We start from the raw sequence: 16,568 nt of genomic DNA, 5'->3' as shown, positions 1-16,568 counted from the left end.
ATGGTATTTTATTATTCACAAGGCCTTGGGACTTTTAAATAGAATTTATTTAAATCTGAAAAAAACCTCATTAGACATTATGTGAAGACTGATCATTACTAAAAGACCATTCTGCTTGACTTTCAAATATGTAAGATAATAACCACATAATGCATTAATGTATGCCACTTTTATGTTAACATTACATCCACTTACATATGGTTTCTAGAACCATGCTACCATGATAACAACTAAAACTCAAAACCAATGGCAACTATCATAATCTAGTTTAAAAATAATAATAATAATTATTATAATAATTTCAATAATTAAACCATAACCAATAATTTCAGACTTCACTTTCACGAACTGTTTAAGTCTTATCTATTTATATGAATACCATTTGGATTTCATTAAAACTGCATTAAAAGTGGTTAATTCACCCCAACTTATATGCCCAAGTTCAAATCAATTTAAAATCAAGCATGATAAGGTAAATCCAAAGCACATTGTGCAGTAAATTGTCATCTGAAGTGGAATCACATGGCAAGCAACATACAAGATTTGTTCATCAAGCAATCCATCTTTCTGGCACCAACACCTAATTGGTATTGTTGAGTTACATAAAATTAAGCTAATAAAATAATATGCTTTGGACATTCAATTTCAAATCAGAAATGCTAGCACATGAAAATCGGATTACTGTAAGATATTGGCATTTGGTATAATCAAATGCCATAATTTCAAAAAATAATCATCATGAAACATGGTGAAGGACCCAAATTCAGAATTCTACAAAACTGATAGATATTAGACTACAATAGATTGTACCAAAAAAAAAAATAGTTTTCTGATGGAGACATCAGAATGAGTGAACCCCTGACACTAGACTCCCTCTCAGAAACCTGTGTTCTGAAACTCTTAAATGGGATCTCTGTGGGCATGCAAGAATACTAAATAACTCAAATTAAAGTCGATGGTAAATCTGTAAATTTTGGACCATCCAGCACCTTAAGATTAATAACCCAATAAAAAAAAAAAAAAAACCAAGCTAAAAATAGACCCATGTAGAGGGCTCTTTTTTGGAATTATAAGGGCTTTCACATAATTAAGGACAAAAAATCCTTATTTGCAAATCAGGGAAGTAGGTCATCGTCCCTTGCCTCATGTAATCGGTAAACCAAAGATAAACCCATATGGAATTGGCTGATGTTATTCAGCCACAAGAATTCTTTAATCTTTGAATAAAACAGGCCCAAGAGCCCACCACGTTTATAAGTTAAAATCTTTTTTTTTTTTTAATCAAGTCCATAGGCTAAACCTATAACTCTTAAATAAACATGGCTTGGCTCATTAACATTCAGGTAAGTTAAAACAACCCAAAACAAACTTTTATAAAGCAACAATGGCCTCAACCCATTACCTTTTAAAGGATTTTAACCAATAAATAAATTGATAGAGCCAAACTTAGCACCCACGACAAGCCCTATCGTTTTACACTTTCTTCTCCAAATTAAATCATTGTCGGCCTTGGAGACTCAAGAGAGAGGGAGAGATCCAATTCCGTGACCCCAGGCCGAAATCTATACTAAACAGTGTGGCAACAACTACACTTTGCTTTCCGATCCCAACACTAACATAAGAGTGGTGGAAGTCAGTAAACCTTTTTTTTTTTTTTTAATATATTAAAACAGCCGCTGATGTTGATGCCACTGTCGATACCAAATTCCAACTCTAACGAACAGGATCCATCCCTCGGTAATCACTTAGGTGCCCAAAAAGTAAACAAAACCCCTCTTGGTGGGGAGTAAACTAAATCTGCCACTTTTTTTTTTTTTGTACGAAATCAAACTTTCATTCATACAATAAAAATAAAAAATATTTTGTAGCCCATCGTTTCGATCATGAGCAGGCTCTGATACCATTGATAGAAAATAAATACGGAAACGATTCATGGAGATCGATGAGCATGCGCCATAAACACTACAAAGACATGTTTTAGACATACCTAAATCCATGGCCGAAGAATAATAACTCCTCAAACCTTTTCTCGCATGCTCCTTGTACAACACGATCAATGTTGGTCTAGTCTACCCTCTTTCCCTTTTGCTTTAGATCATTAACCTCACTTAATGGGTCAGTGATAACTATATATAGGGGTGAGAATAGGAACCAACCTTACAAAGAAATTAGGATTTTCTCCCCATTAAGGAAACAATACCTTAGGTCCACACATAGTAATATATATTTCATACCATTAAGGTGTGCTAATAGAATCCAATATCTCCATAGAGATCACTTACCAATAATATTGGATTCTTTCTGCTTACTCCATCTATAGTCAACACCACTAAACTGATTTTGGAAACAAATCTTTGATTATGCTAGCCCACCTAATTGAAAATCTTAATCGATCTTGAGTTTTAGAACCTTGATTGCGATGCTCTGGAAAGACTAAAATTTTGGTTTCATGAGTGATGAATGATGTTTCTTTGAGGATATGCACTAGGCTTGACTAAGGTTTTTTTGTTGATGGCAACACCAAAGGTAGATCCTTAGCTCAAACATTGTAATCCTATGCTTAAGTCTATTATTACTTTATTGTAATTGTTCGTCTAGACATACGGCATATCTAGACCTTAATCATGTACATCATTTTGTCATACCTTTGTTGAACCTTAGCAAAAATAAAAATGACACATGCTACTTTAAAGTAATCCTAATCATTCTTATGCTATATTAGTAAACCAATTAAACCTAACATGCTTATCTAATATTTTTTTTTTGTTTATCTAATATTAATTATCATTAAATTAATATAACCCTAAGCATGCATATCTAACATTAATTATGCTACATTACACTACGCTTGCTTTTGTGGTAAAACACTACGCTTGCTATGCTACATTACATTATTCTACCCTACATTTTTCCTTTTTTAAGAAACACTGCCCTACATTATGCTATCCTAGTTTACATTACTCTATAGTACTACTCTATTCTACATTACACTACGCTAAACTAGATGTCCCCAACTAGATTTTTTTTATTCAAAAAGAAAATTTAATTAAAATAAAGTGGAAAGATTACAATGTTCCGAATTAGATACATGCATAGGGTTTTTGTTAAGCATGGTCATGTCGCTAATTTGGCGAACTACCTCATTAGTACGCCTAAGGCAAAAAATCAGGTGGTGCATAGATTTGTACACATCCAAATTTTAATTTTTCTAGGACTTCGGAATTACTCCAAACCTTCTTCACTTCTCATCCCCTTTGCTTTTCCTGTTGCACCCCAAGTAGGAGAGCCCTTGCGCCTCCTTCGATAATGTTTTCTGTCAACAAGTAATCCTCAACTGGATTTAAAATTTTTACACTGCAAGTATTCCACTCTAAAGAACTCAGATGATTTTTTTTTTTTTTTTTTTTTTTTTTTTTNTTACTTTTTAAAGGATTTTAACCAAAAATAAATAAATAAATAAATTGATAGAGCCAAACTTAACACCCACGACAAGCCCTATCGTTTTACACTTTCTTCTCCAAATTAAAGCACCACTGGCCTGGAGACTCAAGAGACGGAGAGATCCAATTCTGCGACCCTAGGCCGAAATCTATACTATACAGTGTAGCAACAACTACACTTTGCTTTCCGAGCCCAACACTCACATAAGAGTGGTGGAAGTTAGTAAACTTTTTTTTTTTTTTTTTGTAAAACAGCAGCTGATGTTGATGCCGCTGATGTTGATGCCGCTGCTGCTGATGTTGATGTCGATGCCGCTACCGATCCCAAATTCCGGCTCTAACGAACGAGATCCATCCATCGGTAATCTTTTAGGTGCCCAAAAAGTAAACAAAACCCCTCTCGGGTGGGGAGTAAACCAAATCTGCCTTTTTTTTTTTTGTACGAAATCAAACTTTCATTCATACAATAGAAAAATATATATATATTTTGCAGCCCATCGTCTCGACCATGAGCAGCCTCTGATACCATTGATAGAATAATAAATGCAGAAACGATTCATGGGGATCGATGAGCATGTATAATAAACATTACAAAGACATGTTTTAGGCATACCTGAATCCATGACTGAAGAATAAGAACTCAATATTTTCTTGTATGCTCCTCGTACAACACGATCAATGTTGGTCTAGTCTACCCTCTTTCCTTTTGCTTTTGATCGTTAGCATCACTTAATGGGTCAGTGATAACTATATATAGAGGTGAGGGTAGAGACCAACTCTGCAATAAAATTAGGGTTTCCTCCCCATTAAGGAAATAATACCTTAGGTCCACACATAGTAATAAATATTTCATACCATTAAGGTGTGCTAATAGAATCCAATATCTCCATAGAAATCACTTACTAATAATATTGGATTCTTTCTGCTTACTCCATCTGTAGTCAACACCACTAAATCGATTTTGGAAACAAATCTTTGACTATGCTAGCCCACCTAATAGGAAATCTTACATTAGAAACCCATCAAGGAGGCTGGGTAAGTCTTTTAGGACAATATTCCTTTTCTGCTTTATAGATTATGGGTATATTTGATTATAAGAAAAATTAAAAGGAAGGGAAATGAAATTTTCAAACTAAAAAAAGAAAGAAAAAATTTGTAGTCATTACCCCATGTGATTGTATAAAATAAGAAATTTTTGTAATCATTACCCATTGTTACTACATCACTAACTTTAAATCATACCATATTTGATTTTAAAATTTCACTTATGGGGTAATGATTATAAAAATTTCATTTTTAAGTTTAAAATTTTCACTTCCCTTCCCTTTAATTCCTCTTCCAATCAATCGGAGCCTATGTTCCTTACCCTTCAAGCTCTAGTAAAGTTAACTCTCATTTTCTAGTTTTCAGTTCAAAGGTTTCCTAAATACCTTATTCCCTTCAGCTTTGGTAGTGGCTCTTGCTTGTTACACTTTTGGTGGATAGTCCAATAGATGTCATAGTATCAAAGAAGGCCAAAAGCAAAGACTAAAGCATTGGTATCAGTTGCCGTATTGGTTAGCTAAATTTAATATATATATCAAAGGAAATCGTATCGTAGATAAACTAAAATATGCTAAAGATATGCACATAAATGGATAGGATATACATTTTTATACACTTTTGCGTTAAAAAAAATAGTATTATATATACTAAATTGGAGAACACCGTAATGAGAGACAAGTGTATTCAATTGAATTTGTTTAAGAGGATAAGGTTTGTTACATCATCATGCATAAACACTAATCAATATACAACATGTATAATTCATAAATATTAAATGAATAACACTATATTGAGGGACAAGTACATTCAATTGAAATTGTTACAAAGGATGAGGTTCTTTAAGAATAGAAGTGACTAGGATGATGTTATGCACTTGCATGTTATTGGCAAAGCCTAATCTAAGTTTAATCCAAAAAAGTATTGGAGATTTTTCCTAGATAACGGTGGTTCTACTTGCCGATAAGCAGGCCATGGGGGTTGCAAGGGGGCAGGAGGCCACCCCGTGGGGGTGTAAGGGGGCTTGGGAATCATTTGCTAGGGGTAATTTTGAAAAGAAATGTACCCCAAAACTCGCCTCACATTGTTTGTTCCTGATTATGGTTTCACAAAAAGCGAATATTATGCCCCTTTAAAGAGATGCATCGAGTGTATTGAACTATATCAGTACCATATCGTACTGTATCGGCCGATACGGTTTGATACGTACCAATACCTTAAACTTTCATTTATTTAGCCTAATGTATATATCGATGAGTATCGTAGAGCAGCATACCGTACTCTACAATACTCATCGATACCCAAAATTTTTATCTCTTTTATAAAATACATGTATCATAACAATGCGTGTTGTGTCAATACCAATGCGTATTGGCCAATATGGGATGATACGTACCAATACTTTAACCCATGGACAAAGGTATGTCATGGTGATTTGTTGACAGAGTTTGATCAGATTTTATTAAATGGATTTTTTTTTTTAATATATTTCATGATCGTAATTATTAAATTCATTAAATGTAACAAACTAATATCATGGTTAGAGTTCCTAATACGTATTTCTTTCTCTATAGCCATAGTGACTAGATTCCTTTAAAAAAATACCAATTCATTTGTAGGCTAAAGACAAAAAATGGGTATGAACAAAACATAGTCGTCCAAAAAAAGAGGCATGGCACTCCAAAGCCATGATAGAGTTCTCAGCTCCACTGCGTCACTCCATATTTCTTCCACCTCCCACCCCTCCGCTTTGGCCTGCTTTATCCCGTAGAGGCCCTCCTAGTTGTGACTTCAATGGCATTCTTTTGCTATCTTGGCATTACATCTCACTTTCCTCATCTAAAGACTAGTACAATAAAACCTTAATGTGCTTGGACAACTCGGCATTTCATCTCCTTCCCTCATCTAAAGCTTAGTACAATAAACCTCCAATATGCTAAAGGTGGAATGCATATCAAAATAGAAAAAGGAGGAGCCAATGTGGAAAGCTGGACACCAAAATTTCCCTCTTTTTCCCCTTTTCCTTTGCTGTGCTAATATACAAAAGAATAAGCCCAAAATCTGGGGTCAACTAATCAGTATCTTGGGTGTTAAATTTACAAAATCATAGTCATAGTGGAGGGTAGAAGTATGAGGATATGGAAAAGCCAAGAAATAGTAGGCCCCCAATTGCAGCTACTGTGCGTTGTGATATCTTAGATGCCAACATGCTTCCCCCTACAACAGCAACAGATGTGCAGATCGTATGCCCTAATGAAGCTCCTACTGCAACTCCAAAAGCATTTTTGTGGGTTGCCAACTGCAAGCAGCAAAATGTTAACACTGATCAATTGAAAATAAAAACCAGATGCAACTTGTTTGCATCTATGCAGCCAATTTCATTCACAGAGAGACACAGAGATTCAGTCAATGAACTATAGACTACAGTCAGATACTTGACTAGAAGTGCTGAAGTTCATCTGAGGCAAAAAATTGAAGTTAATTGGAATTTGCAACTAATGATACAGTATACGATATGGAAGTCATAAGCCCCTTCCATGTTACTGAACAGTTCTGTGGAAGATCATTGGAACAAACTATGTATATAGTTTACATAACAGCTCATAACATAGATATGCAGCTTGGGTCCACATTGAGACAGAACCAGTTGAAATTATAAATGGCAAGATCAATTCAGCCAAGTGTAGAGACCAGCTTACAGCTATTGTTGCTATCTGGCTACGGTCACCCCACTCTGCCAGAAATGTTAGAATAAATGACTGCAACCAAAAAAATTAATGTGAGCAATTCTTGGCAACCAATATAAATTTCCAGATGCACACCCTAAAATAAATATCAAGGAGAATAACAATCAGAGGCTGCAACACAAGCAATTTTATAAGATAATGTAAAAATGTAGTTTGTAATTGCTAACAAGGCACAAATTCACTTCCCTCCCCCCCTTCTCTTTTTTTTTAGTAGGAAAGTCTTGACTTCAAATTCATGGATCAAGATTTGTAAGTAGAGTCACCATAAGAAAGAAATACCTCCAAAAAGATTGGTGTGCAAAATCTTGAGAAAAACCGGCGAATTTTTGTTTTCCCTTGCCCAGCCTCAAGTTTCTCCTCTACCTGCATAAATATAAAGACAGCATAATCATATCAAACATAAAAATGTTTCCAAGCAAGACACAATGTACTACCTCCTTGCAAAATAGTTAACAAAACTTACTGTAGTATAAAGAAAATTGATATTATAGATATGCCATTACATGGACGTGTAGTAAAAATTTCCTATGCATATCTAACACCTTGCGGTGTCTATTATTTTTACAAGATAGCAATTGTGCAATCCATCCACCCCACCCCTATGCCCAAAAAATAAAAAGGAGAAATAAAAAAAGCAATCTGTTAAGTGTTATGAAACACTCTGATTTGTCACATCAATCTTTCCAGAGTAGCGATCAGTATAAAAAGTGCTAAGGTACAGAAGATGGAGCAAACAACCACATAAAGTGATGACAGAATAGGATGTCCCCCAGATGCAAAGATTGCGTGACAATCACTCATCCACACTAAGCATAGGCCAGGCATGAATAAAATAACCCTCCTGAAAGCCAAGGCTCTGTTGCTCAAATCAGCCCCCAGTGGACATCCAATGGACTTTCTCACAGGCATTCTTCACTATGCCAACCTTACTTGCGCTAACTCTACCACTACCATCACATGCTGATATCCAAGATAACGTAACACCCTAAATCCAAAAATAAGGACAGTGAGCTAATCTGTGACTGAACCACCCACCCCTAGTGAAGCCCAAGCAATAAATGCTTGAGCCTGAGTGACCCAACAATGCCTGTAGGATCTTGGTTTCGTGAATTAAATTTGACCATCCAAAATGCATATACTATTTCTGTACAGGTAAAAGTATATTGCATCAACAACAAACTTACCAGAAATCCAGAATAAAACAGGCATACATAGCTTTAAATAATATGAAAAGGATAATTACCCAACAGCAATTAGGTTCAATATCCCACAACAGAAAATTTGTGACTCACGACCAGCAAGCTATCACCACATATGACCCCCAATCTAGGGTTTAGAATAGCCCCAAATTCAGTCCAATTGAAGGTAGCCATCAGTACTTCAATCCCCCAAAATAAGATGAAGATCCAATGATTAGATCTCAAGTTATTAACAAAGTAATTGTAACAATATGCAAAACAAATACCCAGCAATCCCAAAAGAAAAGGAAGAAGAAGAGAAGAAAAGAAGAAGAGGAAAAAAGAGAGAACCAAGACTGCTGGTTCACAGAATTGTGACCAGCAGTCTCCCTTACCTTTCTTATTTATAACTAAAACTTATTACAAGTAAAAAAAGGAAACTAAGTAATATTTTAATATACCTTAAACCAGGAAATAAACTTAGAATAGAATCGTAGTACTAATAGAAAACAAATATTGAGTGAGAGCCAAGGCCTCCAAGAGATGCCATCAACTCAAAAATGTACCCTTTGTACCCCCACAGTACAAAGGGTCCATGTGACCTTCTTAACAGTAATAAAATACAAGCTAGTCTTCAGATTTAGAAACAACATTATCTCAGCATCCAAAAGGAAAACATAAAAAGCAAACCAACCCAATGGCTAATACTCCAAACCAACAATACTCAAAATTAGTAACTTAGATTCAATTTTAGAAACTAACAGTAGCCACCAATCCACCAGACAATGTCTCCATACTACAGTCGAGAGTAGCTTTGAGAGCAGTGAATAATCTTCTAAACTAATGACCAGATCTGAAGGTCGAATGTTACTGAAACAATATCCCCAAACAGCATAAAAACAACCAGCAACAGAGGTGTTGCAGGCCTTGCATAAATACTGAAAATCAAGGAATCTTCAACAGTTGTTAAATCTCATCATCAACAGTAGAATACTTGATGAATCCTAGCAGACAGCAAGGTAACAACAATAAGGAACTTGGAATAAAGATGGAAGAGCTTACGGATAGCACGGACAAGAAGAGAGCAAAAGGGAAGAATGAAGAAAGATAATTTATATTCCCACCCAAGCTTCACTAGCTTCCCGCTAGCCTGTTCACTGCCTCTCACAGCACTACTTTACGCACAGATTGTAGCCATAGAAACACAATAGAATCATAAAAAATCATGGACTCTATTACTGCCCTCTTTTCTTATTAATAGATTTAGTTACTATTACAGAAAAAAAGAATTATTCTAGAACTTACGAAAATAGTAGCTCATTTGTGGTATTCTAAAAGTAACAACTATTACTTATAAACAAGTAACAAATAAAAGTAGAAACAAATACTGCAAGGATTCTACTAAAGACTCCCTACCCAAGGCATAATAAAGGACCTAAAACAACAACTACCTACAGTAGTTGGTGAGCATGTGGGTGATGAAGACACACATGCTGGCCTACACTACTGAAAGAGGAAGAAGGCCAACCAAACCAGCCACCCCTTGGGCTGATCGAGCCCAGCTGGCCCCCACAGCTTTGACCCTATGCAGGCCACACAAGCAGCCATCGAACCAGCATAGGATGCCCTTGGTTTATGCATATTTGCTTCCTCAATTGCTCTTCTAGAAGAATCCAAGGAGCCAGCCCAAGTAGCCATCGATTCAGCCTGTCCAGAAGCTTCTCTTGCTGCCTGCAATTTCTCTCATACAGCCATATTTTGTCTTTAGTGTTTGACTGGTCAAACCTTAGTTGGACCCTTTTATTTGTCTCTTATGTTTTCTTAGTCTACAAGTTAGTTGTTTGAAGCCTAAAGCTGTTAGTTTCCTTTTTATTTTACTTTCCTATTTGGGAACTTTCTCCATTTGTAAGGCTGTCTACTTTCTATAAAAGAGAGGTTGCTGTACCAATTTTACAATTAATGAAGACTTGAATATTTGCCATTGTAGCTCGAAAAACTCCTGAGATAGGATGGATCAACAACCGAGATAACTGTGAGTGAGAAGCCCAAGCTGAGATAGCCATATCCCACCCACACCTATCATAACTCCATCCATCTCTTGCTTCTTCTTCTCATTATTTTTGTTGTTTGTTTGCTGTGTGAGACAGAGATTAAGAGCTAAAGTAAGCCCCATTGAATATCACAAGTACCTTAGAGGAGCAGCTGGAAGACCAACCCCAAAACCCCCACATCAATTTTGGTTTGTTAGGGTTTTGGGGCCAGATCGACCATGCCTATTACTCCCTGTCTAGCAGCCACCTTCGAAGGCCGTTTGGAGGGATTGAAGGCCACCCTAAGGAACCCATTCTACCAAGGTTTCAGCCCCAGATGACCAGCCAAAAGCCAGCTGCAGGTTTCTCCTTTTTTTCTCCGTCAAAACCTGGTTTTGGGGAGACGACCCAGTGTTGCTGCCCTACTCCAAATTTGATTCCAGCTTCCATTGGTGGACTTCCAGCAGTGTTTTGGGACTCCTGATGAGGTGTGATAGTTCTAACACCCCTCTAAATTGTGAGTTTCAGTTCAGCCCTATTCTAGGCTGTATTGTCGCTCATTCCCCACTCTGAGATCAAATCTGTGATTGGTTGTGAGTTGTTTTACTATTGGGGTTAATTTACCTAGGATGAACCTACCTTACATTAGTAGTGTACAAAGTCCACACTCACCAGGAGGTCTCAAGTTCGAGTCTACTGGCTGTTACCTTCCCCCTCCCCCCTTCTATAGTGTACCCATCTAAGAAAAAAGGGCCTAGAACATAATCTGCAAGTGGCTTCAAGGTGCTGGGCTTGATGAGACTTAAGGCTGGCCCTATAGGGCCTAAGAGCTGGCTGCTGCTATTTGTTTCTTCTTCCTATGAGTGTACTGCTGTTGGAATATTGGGTCTATTTCAAATACCCCATCATTGTACAAGATACATCAGCTAGCATCCCATTGGATAAGTTGCCAGTTTCAATGTGAGTTAGCCACCTTTTTATTCTTGAACTCCTAAAGAGAAAATCTCAGCTAACAAATGGCTATTTGATGAATTATTAACTTCTCCGAAGAGATGTCTATACTAAAAAAAGCACAAGTAGAATATTCCTTCCTAAAACCCACAATTGCAAAAGTGGTTAAAGGTTTACATGCCCTCTATAAGATCTAGTAAAATACATACTTTACCTATGGCTATGAAATTCTAAAAGACATTGTCAATAGAATAGACTAATACACTATTCAAGGCTATTTGCAAAGAATACAAAAGCCAGCCAACAAAGTCCCTATAATGTAGGACCAGTACCCAACTAGACAACTAGATACCATTTTTTTCGGCTAACAACTAGTATCCAGGCTTCGGATGACTAGTCCTGCAGGCCCATATTGACCCAACAACTGCATGGACCTGGCCATACCAAGGTTGAATGAGAACCATTCATCTTTCACTGAAAGCAATGAAGAGCACTAAACACCCCCGTGTGAGTGGCCCCAAAGAGGTAAGAGGAATCAAAGTTAGAACCACATGCTTCCTGAGGCAAAGATCCTTGCCAACTCGACTACCCCCTTGGGGTTGAAAACAACTAGATACCATTCTTACAATATGATCATTACAAATTCCCTGCAGAAATCTCCAATAGAAACAGTGCCGCAGGTAGGGACGATGGCACAGAACATCACTTGATGCAAGGAGCTATGGGAAAATCAGATGAATTTGGCTAGGGTAGTACGATCTACGACAGATCTCAGGTGTTGTAGAAGATTGGGGTTCCCTGTGACTCCAAGATTGCGCATACTATGTTGGAGATATTTTGGTGTAAACCAGAGGATGGGTGGTTGAAATTAAATGTAGATGGGTGTTCATTGGGTAATCCAGGAAGGGCGGGAGCTGGGGGTGTTTCGTGATCAAGAGGGCAGAGTGATTTTTTCATTCATGAGCTTCTTAGATGTTACAAAAAACTATACAGTTGAAGTCAAGGCTCTCATGGAAGAGATAATATGTGCCAAAGGGCTGAGGAATACATCATTATGGATAGAATCTGATTCCGCGGCAGTCGTTTCAATGTTGCAAACGAAGAATATCCCATGGCTAGCGATGCAGGAGTGGTCAAATTTTCAGCTTTTCTGAACTCAATCACTTGAAAAATCACCCACTACTTCAGAGAAACTAATCACATTGTAGATTACCTTGCTAGAACAGTGGCTAAATCCAAACTCAATGACAAGGGTGGACTCCCCGAGACACATGATTGAGGAGCTTGCTCATGACGCAGCCTCCCGACCTGGATATAGGAACTTCGAGGGACCATTGAGAACCCCGCTGATGGCAATGCCAAAGGTGGGGTTCCTCAATCTGTCAAGTGCATTTGTGGGCTAGATTAATCATCGCATTTCTTATTGTTACCATTTCCCCCCCCCCTTTATTTTAATATAAATTTGATATTTAAGAGGGAAAAAAAAAAGTTAATCCAAATTTTGGCATCACATTGAAGCCAAAAGGTCTAGAGGTCATATATACATAATAAATGAAAGCTAGAAGCATAAAATCCATTAAGTCATGTTAAAATAAAAACTTAGACTGCAGTCTGAAATTTGGCTATGATGAGTAGCATGACACAACCAAATATTTCAGAAAAAAGAAGTGTCCCTTATGTAGAGTAGAACTTATGAGAGGGGGGGTGGGAAGAATGCAATTTTTTTATTTCTTATAATTGATGTAAAGTATTAAAGACATTTGAGGCTGATGATGAACAAAGAAAGACATACTTCTTCCATTTCCTTTTTCTGTGCTGACTTTGAATCGGATCTCCAAGCAATGTAAAGAAGCCGCAGCCCAAAAAATGCATAAAGAACTGCATATAAATAAAAGGTTTAGCTTCACTTTACCTGGAATAAAGTCAAAGATTCACAACCACCTATGGTCCATTTCCCAATCAAGTTTGAAAAGCATTCTCTCAAGCCAACAGAACCAGGTATAAATTGTGCCATCACACACACACAGTATAATCAAAGCTTTAAGCTTGTTGTGAATGGTATGGTCTCACTAACACATTCTCTGCACCAGAAACTCGAGCAATGCTTTATATTATGGTCTCTTTTTATAAATGGTAAGTGTACAAAAGTATTTGCAGCACAAGCATTACTGAGTTACTCACCATGAAGAGAAAGAAAAATAAATCGAAAGCAAAATTAGAGACTAAACCTTTTAACATAGATGACCTAGATAACAGAACATAGTGCGATATTAGAAAGCCATCCTATGGATAAAAAACAAAAAAACAAAAAAAAAAAAAAAGTCGTTATAGCAACCCAGTACCTGTTGCTGCACTGTTGGTATGCTTCCTTGAAATCAGATTTGGCACAATCCTACCAAGCCCAGTGGAAAGCACCTAATTCCATGCAGAATGAATTTAAGCTTTATAATGAGGAAACAAATGGGTATTCTCTTATATGTAGCTAAAACCCATAGAATGGATGGTACCTGGTGCAGTGACCACCCAAAAGAAGCAACCCCATGGGTTGGTATTACAACTATAAAAATGACTACGACAGAAAAGAAAAACAGCCGCAGAAAGGGGGGAGGGAGAAGGAAAGGAAAATTGAGCCAAGCTTCCATATCCCATAAACAAGAAAAGATCAGATAACTTACCATCATCACTTATCAAAAAATATAACTTACCGTCATCACATAGAGCGCACTGAGAGCACCAGAGAGAACAATTGATTTGGGGTGTCGCATTGCCATAAGTGCCGCTATTATAAATGTCTCATCTCCAATCTAGCAACATCGGCATCAATAAACAGTATTCATCTGATTTTTCTTTTAATAATGAATAGCATTTATCAGATACAGTAGCATGGTATGCCTGCCACCAAGAATGGAAGCAGCTTTTCCCCTACTCCAATGGGCAAGTGGATATTTTCCAGAATTAGCAAAAGGTATACCACCTCAAGGATTGGAGCCCAAAAGTCCTGGCCAACTATCTGGTCCTAAGTTTTAACTCCCAACAGGTCATTAATTGATATAGTTAAGCCGATAGATTAAATGTATGCAACTGTCAGAAGATAAGTGAATCATATGATGGTTTGCTGGGATGCGATCAATGCATTAAGAGATGTTATTTCTTGGTGGTCTGCGGCATCATCATACTACATTCGCAATAGAGAAAAATTCAAACTACCCAGAATTATAATCACAATAACCAAGTACACTAACCTCACTAACGATGATCATTGACAAACTCGCGAAGAACGAATCGAGAATCCCAAGACCAGAAGATTCCGAGATTCCACTAAGACCGAGTAAATCCGGGTCATTCTTAACACCAGCAACATTGTTCCCAAGTTGTTGGTTAAAAAAAATCTGTTCCAACAAATTTGTAAATAAGCACCAAGCGAAAGAAGGTGCCACAGATTAATCCAGAGACAAGAATTCTCAATAAGTTAATTCTTAAAGATAGGAAAACTTCGATTAATTAAAAAAAAAAAAAAAAATGAAATGAACTGGTAAAACCTTCAAATTCAACATGAAGAAAAGAAGAGCAGAAGATAGGCCAACTCACTTTACTACGGCGGTTCAAGGATTTACCCGATCCATTAGACGGATCCTCATCAGTTCCGGTCTCCATCTCAACTCCCTGAAATTCAAAAAAATTTTAAATGAAAATCAACTGATGCATCATTTCCAGGTTTCAGAAGAAGACAGATCCAATACCCAATTGCAACAAGAACCTGAACAAAAACAGGGTAGCGTGCCAGAAGCAACGTGTAAACGAGGAGGAGAAGAACGTGGAGAGGGAAACCAGCACTAGGGCATCTCCACGAGTCCATAACGCTTATTGCTTGACCTTATTGCATCAAATTCGAAAACAAATCCAATGAGAAAACAAATACAAGGTGGAGCGAGCGAGCGAGCGAGAGAGAGAGAGAGAGAACTTTTAAACGTGAATACTCGGTAGAGGGATCCAAACACTAAAGCAACGTAAGATCACGGATCTCTGACAACAATGGAAGTTTTAGGCTTCGGAAATGAGATCCGGCGAACGAAGGCCGAACGTGAGTGAATTCTTCCGAGATATCAATCGATGGGATCTTCGAAGATTGAGAGAGAGAGAGAGAGAGAGAGAGAGAGAGAGAGAGAGAATCTGCAAGTAATCAAGGTTACGCTCTCTTCCCCATTTCTCCCGAAAAGAGCTCCGAGGTTTGATTCACCTCGTCTGGACGCTGGAAGTCATGGATCATGAGGTTGGCTTTCAGGGACTGTATTTCATAAGATCATATCGAGAATGCCCTCCACTACTCCACTAAGTCATAAAATAAATGTAAAAGTTAGGGATTCGGGAAGGGGTGTCAAGCTCAAGCAAGGTTTGAGAAGCCGGAAGTAAGATTTGAAAACTCGGTATCGGAAAAGGGCGGACACAATTCAGATCGACTTAAACTCTTGATTTTAACTTTAAAACCATTTTATTTATTTGTTGTATTACCTTTCGTCTCGGTATCTATTGTAGAAACGCAACCCTAAAACGATGCAGAAGATAACGAAAAAAACAAAACAAACAATGCACACGGATTTTACGAGGTTCGGCAAGGTTGCCTACATCCCCGGTGAGATGAGATCATGTTTCACTATCAATGGAGAATAGGGTTACAGCGCTCTTCCTCACACCTCTCCGTATTGCTTGCATTACAGAGAAAAAAACCTTCGCTACAAATATATAGCGAAAAAACCGTAATCCGTATTAAACTACAATTGCCACTCTAATCCGGATTAAACTACAATTGCCCTCAAATAAAAAATTCGAGCGAGGGGCTGCGCCCCCTACACCCCCTACTATGCAAGGGGGCCTCCTGCCCCCCTTGCAACCCCCACAACCCGCTAACTGGCTAGCAGGACCGCCGTCCTGGCGGTCTAGGTGCTGCACCAGTACTCCCTGGATTAAACTGTGACGGAATACAAGACATCATACACCAACATCTATCCACTAATACGATATCGACCAAGAATCAAAATCGAAATACAATCAATTGCGTCCGATCGAATTAGATTTTCCTCATACCAAGGATGGAATTAGGGTTAATGGGTTATGATCGGTCATGGCCGAATCGATCCAATCCTGACCCTGATCTAGATTGGACAGAAATATTCCCAGGTTTAA

At 37.7% G+C, this 16,568-nt stretch overlaps 1 protein-coding gene across 2 annotated transcripts; it reads right to left on the bottom strand.

The window, feature by feature from the left end:
- Positions 1 to 6,470: 6,470 nt before the first annotated feature.
- LOC122080649 (GDT1-like protein 4) lies at positions 6,471 to 15,817 on the bottom strand. Of its 2 annotated transcripts, none has more exons than XM_042647456.1 (10): positions 15,349 to 15,817; positions 15,145 to 15,260; positions 14,976 to 15,050; positions 14,630 to 14,776; positions 14,093 to 14,191; positions 13,730 to 13,802; positions 13,180 to 13,265; positions 7,508 to 7,591; positions 7,181 to 7,240; positions 6,471 to 6,780 (listed from the first exon to the last, which is right to left on the bottom strand). In XM_042647456.1, the coding sequence occupies exons 2-10, from the start codon at positions 15,241 to 15,243 to the stop codon at positions 6,592 to 6,594; spliced, it is 912 nt and encodes a 303-aa protein (XP_042503390.1). In that variant the 5' UTR covers positions 15,244 to 15,260; positions 15,349 to 15,817; the 3' UTR covers positions 6,471 to 6,591. The 2 variants fall into 2 exon arrangements, with proteins under 2 accessions (XP_042503390.1, XP_042503398.1); XM_042647464.1 differs by having other exon boundaries at positions 15,365 to 15,817.
- Between the last annotated feature and the right edge of the window lie 751 nt (positions 15,818 to 16,568).

The sequence above is a fragment of the Macadamia integrifolia genome, chromosome 1, assembly GCF_013358625.1.
Source record: "Macadamia integrifolia cultivar HAES 741 chromosome 1, SCU_Mint_v3, whole genome shotgun sequence".
In the NCBI taxonomy this organism is placed as follows: Eukaryota; Viridiplantae; Streptophyta; class Magnoliopsida; order Proteales; family Proteaceae; genus Macadamia; species Macadamia integrifolia.
The sequence above is the reverse complement of the archived record's forward strand: the minus strand, read 5'-3'. Positions and strand labels throughout refer to the sequence as shown.

Excerpts from the sequence above, each read along its gene's own strand:
- LOC122080649 (XM_042647456.1), bottom strand. The coding sequence starts at position 15,243 with ATGGACTCGTGGAGATGCCCTAGTGCTGGTTTCCCTCTCCACGTTCTT. Across the intron at positions 14,777-14,975 it reads CCTTGAACCGCCGTAGTAAA|ATTTTTTTTAACCAACAACT; the intron begins GTGAGTTGGCCT and ends TTGTTGGAACAG. Across the intron at positions 13,266-13,729 it reads TACCAACAGTGCAGCAACAG|TTCTTTATGCATTTTTTGGG; the intron begins GTACTGGGTTGC and ends ATTTATATGCAG.